At 31.8% G+C, this 6,759-nt stretch overlaps 1 protein-coding gene across 1 annotated transcript; it reads left to right on the forward strand.

Annotated features, from left to right (window-relative positions):
* LOC134234921 (metabotropic glutamate receptor 3-like) lies at nucleotides 1-6,450 on the forward strand. Its single transcript, XM_062716968.1, has 5 exons — nucleotides 1-706; nucleotides 4,447-4,559; nucleotides 5,547-5,654; nucleotides 5,980-6,193; nucleotides 6,354-6,450. The coding sequence occupies exons 1-4, from the start codon at nucleotides 233-235 to the stop codon at nucleotides 6,044-6,046; spliced, it is 762 nt and encodes a 253-aa protein (XP_062572952.1). The 5' UTR covers nucleotides 1-232; the 3' UTR covers nucleotides 6,047-6,193; nucleotides 6,354-6,450.
* Nucleotides 6,451-6,759: the final 309 nt, after the last annotated feature.

Below are 6,759 nucleotides of genomic sequence, written 5' to 3' on the forward strand. Positions count from 1 at the left end.
AGCATCCATGTATTTCAGTATCACTCTTATTAACGGTTATAAATCTCGATCGCTACGAATGAGGAAATATTTGATGCAAGCTTAAAAGAAAACTATTCATCTACATGTTAATAGTTTCCTTATGCATACAAAATTATCGAGATATTTTTTAATATCACGACAGTCATATTAAATAGTTACATTTGATACAAAGAAAAGTGAGGTGTCGATTACCTGACAGAAATTTTAATGAATGGATATTACAATGCAAGTAAAAAACCCTATATTTTATTTCCTACTAGTTGGGTCGATATTTTGTAACAATACTGGACGCCTTTACCTATACATTCCCGGAGATCTTATGTTGGGTGGACTCTTCCCAGTTCATTTTTCGAAAGGTGAAGTATGCGATGCCAAAATTGATCCCGATCTAGGAATTCGTCTCTTGGATGCCGCAACTTTTTCTCTTTCTGAAGTCAATGTTTTCTTGAAAAATGCAGGAATAAAATTGGGTTTCTTGGCGTATGATACTTGCTACAATATAAATCCGGCCTTGGAACACTCGTTAGAATTTGCTCAGCAAAGTTTCTACAAGAAAGACGGAAAAACTGGACAAAATAACTGTTCTGCAGCAATAAATGGAGGCGTGATCGGAGTGATTGGTCCGGTGACCAGTAGACAGACACAACACGTGGCCAGTCTGCTGGGTCTATTCAAAATACCACAGGTAATACATACAGTTGTATTAATTCAATTTGTGCACGGTTGGCTAAGGTATAATTTCCTTTTATGTTGAGCAACTAGCCAACATTTTTCAAAGAGATTTTCCAAGAGTTTTTGCAGGAATATTTCATTCCTTATGAAATATTGCAAGGAATTTAATGACAATATACTTTGAAGAACCTATAATCAAAGTCAACTTTAATGATATGTTGTGAAGGAACAGATTTGCTGAAGCATTTCATTAAGGTTTTTAGTCTGGAAAAACGCATAAATGGTAGTAAAGCGTGGGGAAATGTAATCATTTTTGTTTTTGAACTGTTCAATACCTTGTTTCTGTCAATCGCAAAACGCCGATGTCAGCTTGTTTGGCCTGTCTTCAAAGTATTCTTTATAAATATAGATATCATTCTCGATCAAAAATATTAAAATTTAGGGAGATATTTTAATGAGAAATATCCTGCAGATACTTGAATGAAATTCTAGGAATCAATGTTCTCTTTACTCATAGAAAAAAGTTATTTTTGTATCAAATGACAGGAAATTTCCTTACATGGAAATTTAAAATACTGATGTGCAGAAATAGTTTTAAATGCACAATTTCTTACATCTCATTCAAGAGAAAGAGGCCTGCCGCTCATTCAAAAGAAAATACATAAAAGGAAAACTTGTCATCATTTTCTGTCAATAGATTTTAATGCAAGAATTTTGAAAATTAAATATAGGGATACTAGTTATGTTGATTAAATGCAGAGATACATATGTACTATGAGGGTTGTTCGATATGTATTGTGTATTGTACGATATCTCAAAAGCATTCGATTCAAATAGTTGAAAATTAAACAATAATCTCTGGATCCACTGAAAGTTACGCTGATTTAGGTATACATTGAGGCAACTGATGCAAGATATACAGATAAGAACTTTTTAAGTTTTGGAAAAAGGAAAAAGTCGAATGGTGCTAGATTCGGAGAGTATGGTGGGTGTGGCAAGACGGTAAACTTCTCAGACTTCAGAAATTGATTCACAAGCTCAGATGTATGTGATGGAGCATTATCATGAAGAAGGCGAACATGCCTAAATCCAGACACAGGACGTCGTTTCTGATAATATTTCTTGAGGTACAACATCTGGTAATACCGACCTATAACACTTTTGCCCTTCGGCACCGGGCTAAACCATCACAAGAGATATGCAATAAAGAACCTTCTTTGTGCTCATTGTCCTTTTGGCAACTACAGGCCTTCTACCGCGTTTGGTTAGCCATAATTTGTTTCCGACTTTTCTTACTGGGGTGAAACCGTATAAATTGTCTTTGATTGAAGTTTGGAAACAATTAGCAGTCGCTTAGCGGTTTGTATTCGTACCTTTTTTTGGTCATCTGTCAATATATGGTGTATCCATCTGGCAGAAATCTTTCGTACTTTCAAAATACGCTTCAAAATGAAATGCACCCGCGATAGCGATACGCCAACAGCTTTGGCAATATCACGAATCGTGTACCTGCCATCACTTTCAATTATTTCCTTGACTTTTGCTGCATCTTTGACGGACTCTGTGCGATACAGAAATTTCTGTCTCCACCTACGAACTGTCTCATAAGATACCTTATCAGACCCATAAACTTCCCCCAATTCAGCAAAAATCTGCTTTACCGAATTACCATATTTTGTGCGAACTTTTATATAAGCTTTAATTTCTTCAATATTCTCAACCCTTTTACCAACCATTTTTACAACAGTGGTCAACGACTGGCTCTATTGAAATGACGATTATTTTATAACCATGTGTAGTTGAAAGCTCTTGTTAATATATTCGATCTGCGCTTACTATCTGTTCTAGATATATTACTGTAGTCAGCGGCGACTCACACAAATTGTTCCGACGAAAATAGTTCCATCATTAATAAGTGGATACAACATAATTGTTCATGATAAGAATAATGTTGTGTATGTCATACGTAAAAGAAACTAAAATCAATGTAAATTTTTTCTCCAAAGATTACTTTCCCCCTAAATGCAAAGAAAAAATGTTAATATTCCTACGCTCGCTCCCTCCTTTCTCCTCAGCTTTTTCTTTTTAACATGTTTGATAACAGAGAATATCTATTTTTTTGAATATAATTGATTATACTATATCAACAACTGTAGTAAAATCATGTTAATTGTTCGTTAATCATCATATAGTTACCTTTTAGTGAAAATAAATCATTCTATGTGTGTAATATATTAAATGAAGGATTCCTGCACGTGTGTAAACAAACTACACATAGGGAGAGTACCTATAAAATGTGTCACAAAAAACGGGGATTTAAATACAATCGTTTAATTTTTATTAATCAGAATTTGTATTCATGTGGTCTAATTATGAAAAAAACTGCCATCTAACTTTTTTGAGTCCGTTTGACAAAGACGTGTGTAGAAAAATTAAAATGTGTTGAAATTAATTTAACTTGAAATTTGTTAGACAGTACAGTTTTAATTCCATAAAAGTCATTAAAACACATCTAAAAGAGAATATCTTTGGATATTAACATACTGTTGGCATCTGTTATAAATTGATGCAAATCAAAAACATTTTAAATTTTATAAAACCGGACTCTGAAAAAAAAAGGTAAGAAAAACATGTACAACAGCGTTTATAATAATCAATTTTTGAAAAAAGAAAATTGTAGAAAAATTAAAATTGAAATTAATTTAACTTGAATTTGTTAAGACTATGCAATCAAACACCAAAGTTTAACATCTATACATCTGTTATTTGATAATCAAAAACATTTTAAATTTTATAGGACTCTAAAAGGTTCATGTCTGTTATATAATCTATGTGTATATTTTTAAAGGCTAGTTGAAATTAGTTAGTAAATAAATTATATACATTATTGTTTAAATATTCTATAAATCTATTCATTTCCATTATTTCTAAATGATTTGTTGTTTGGTGATAAACTTATAAAGGTAGAAACTATTGAAAAGCATCATACCACTGACTTAAAACATAATTTCATATATTTCGAGAGAAAATATCTATATTTACATAAACGTAAATAGAATTAAAAAAATGGAGATAAAAAACATTAACTGTTCATATCTTGTGACTTGTCATCATGAAAATTGCTTTTAAAAACCTTCCTTATTCTAAGCCCCTAAAAAATGTATCTTTAAACGTGCTGGCGTTCAGCAAGGCCTCTAAAAACAGAGGTGGGTGAGCTATAAGAAGTAAAGCCGTCACATAATGTCTTCCTAGGAATTGCACTACCTGTACAATATATCCACGAGGAACCTTTTCCGGTGGTAATAAGCATTCAAATGCTAAATTTTCTGAACAAGTACAATTGAATAGGAAATTAATACTGTTTTACTCTAAAGGTTTTTTATTTTTTATTCAAATATTTCCAAAATTTTAATCAAATAACAACGAACGTGTCCACGATTATCAAGAAAGAAATTGTCTATGATGTAAGAAAGGCATTTTCGTAAATAACATCGAGGAATCATTGAATTAAACATTTTCAGTGACATTTTTGAAACTATAGGTTTTTTTGAAATGTATTAGTTTCTCTCTTTTTTCTACAAAGAAAGTATATTTCTATTGAAATTATATTGATGAATACCTTAAGCAAACTTCATTACATAAAAGGCATATAAATAATTCTAAATTTCATTTTTGTTTTTGTTATATTTTCTTTTACAAAGAATTTTTATAGTTTTTATCAAATAAGAATGATTCAAGATTTAATGATTTCAGATAAGTGCCACTTCTACTTCTTCAATCCTAAATGACAGGCAGAAGTACAAGTATTTCAAGAGAACAGTACCATCCGACACGTATCAAGCCAAGGGAATTGTCGAGCTTTTAAGGTAGGATTTCTTAAATATAATGAATTAAGTATCAGACTCTGTAGTATCTTTTATCTCACGCTCTCCAGGATATATCGTATCGACATAAGAATAGCAATTACCATTGTTAATTGACTATACGTTGTCGATATATCTAATGAATATATGAATAAGAAAATACTAGTTTGTCTTTTAATAACGAGGCGCAGTGGATTTCGGCATGGGCATTTCAAAACATTGCTGGAAGACCTGGTTTCTAAAAGCAGCATAGATGTTGTCTATCAGAAATTCAAACATTCTTTTTTTCAACTTCAGAATACTTGTGTGTATAATTAGAACGTTTTTTAATCAAAATAATATTGCAAATAACCAATGAGAAGGTACGACAATTTACGAGGTCCATATTTTTATAAAAAGCAGCTGTCAATGTATAACAGGTCCTTATTTTAATTTATTGTTGAGAATGGTTGTGTATAAAGTTGAAAAGTCGCCAGTTTTAAAACCGGCTTTTTAAACCGCAATACTTTCTCCTTCACTACTATTAATATTCTAGTGAGGAATAAAGAAAAGCGCTTCGTAAAACATTCCGTACCTTCTATAGTCCATACAATGGTCCTGTCAGGAAATACAATCTTTCATTAAGTGTAATACTGACTGACGTTTAATATACTTATTTTAGACCAGTATTTACATACTGAATTGTCGACGAATTTTTCCATTATTTTCCTATCATGACAAGGAAATGTTCATAAGTTTTCGACGTTCATGACATTTCACAAAAAAGTTAAAATAAAAATTATATACACCGGTATACAAAAACGTTAGCTTTGTGCATTTTCTGTTTTGATAATATGTGTATTTTGAACTAGGCTGTGAGTTTGTGGGAACTTTTAAAGCATTATAATTAACAATAAATAGTAAATTATGCATTGTGTTTCAATCTCAAAAGATGTCTCGCCGTTTGCTCTAATTGAATAATTCTAACTAAATTTTTTGTCATTTTTGTAGTGCAAATGGCTGGGAATATGTGAGCATTCTTTACGAAGACTCTAGCTATGGTAGTTATGGCTACAAAGACATCAAAGAATTTGCAAAACTTGACAACATATGCATTGGGTATGAAAAGCAAACATCAGATGAAATGAAAGATGAAGCTATCACTGACATTGTAGCGAATCTTCAATTCAAAAGAAACTCAAAAGGCATGTTTTAGAACACCCTTTTTCTTTTTATTTAGAGATTTGTAAAGCAATATTTAAATCGTAAAGAAAAGTAGTAAACAAGGTTACTTTTTATCGATTTTAACGTTCACATGGAGATTTTATATAGGTAATAAAAATACTTATTTTTTCCGTGTTTTGTTAACTTTCTGATTTGTAGGCCCTAACTTTGAAAAGATCATAATATATGAATTGTTAAAAAATACTTAATTCTATTTCAGGAAAAATAGTTGTTGTTATGTTTATGCTGTATCAGAATGCATACCAAATTATCCGCCGAGTTCATGACATGCGCATTGAAGGCTTCATATGGATCGGAAGTGACGGCCTAACGGGACGCGATCCCCCAGATGGACTAGAAAATATCATGAACGGAGCTATCGGATTTACCCTGGAAACTTCTGAATATCCTGGATATCTCCAATACGTCAATAAGTAAGGGAAGAACTGGATACTTTACATTTAGTTTATAAAATATGTTAAAGACATATCATAATATTAATTACGTTTTTGGAGGTTTTTTGGAAGAAACCAATGGATGATAACATTATAGACATAATAATTAAATGTTACATTTTCAATTTTGTAATTACAGCCAAACTACAGAAAAGAATCCAAATCCATGGTATTTAGAGTTTCTTCAGCAATATTACCCAAACTGCACACTGGGAAACTGTGGGAAGATTAATAAATCTGGTAAATGGCGGATGAGGGAAAGTTAAATCAAAATTAGAACAATCATAGAGAATATCCACCTCATTAAATTCACAGTGTTCAATACTCAAAATCAGTAAAATATCTTTATAATCAATTACAACTGATGTCATTTAATGTTTGTTACTTTGTTAAACGCCCCATTCGAGAGTTTTTTTCACTTTGACGAAGATGCCTTTTTTCCCGATGGAGGAATACAATTAATTAACTTTATTCAGCACTCAGGGTTATTGAATAGGGAAAGAATCTTTGTCTTGCCAACACCTACTGCAACACGGGACCTAGAT

Source organism: Saccostrea cucullata, unplaced genomic scaffold (assembly GCF_032062105.1).
Source record: "Saccostrea cucullata isolate Sc308-1 unplaced genomic scaffold, CSIRO_AGI_Scuc_v1 ctg22016, whole genome shotgun sequence".
NCBI lineage: Eukaryota > Metazoa > Mollusca > Bivalvia > Ostreida > Ostreidae > Saccostrea > Saccostrea cuccullata.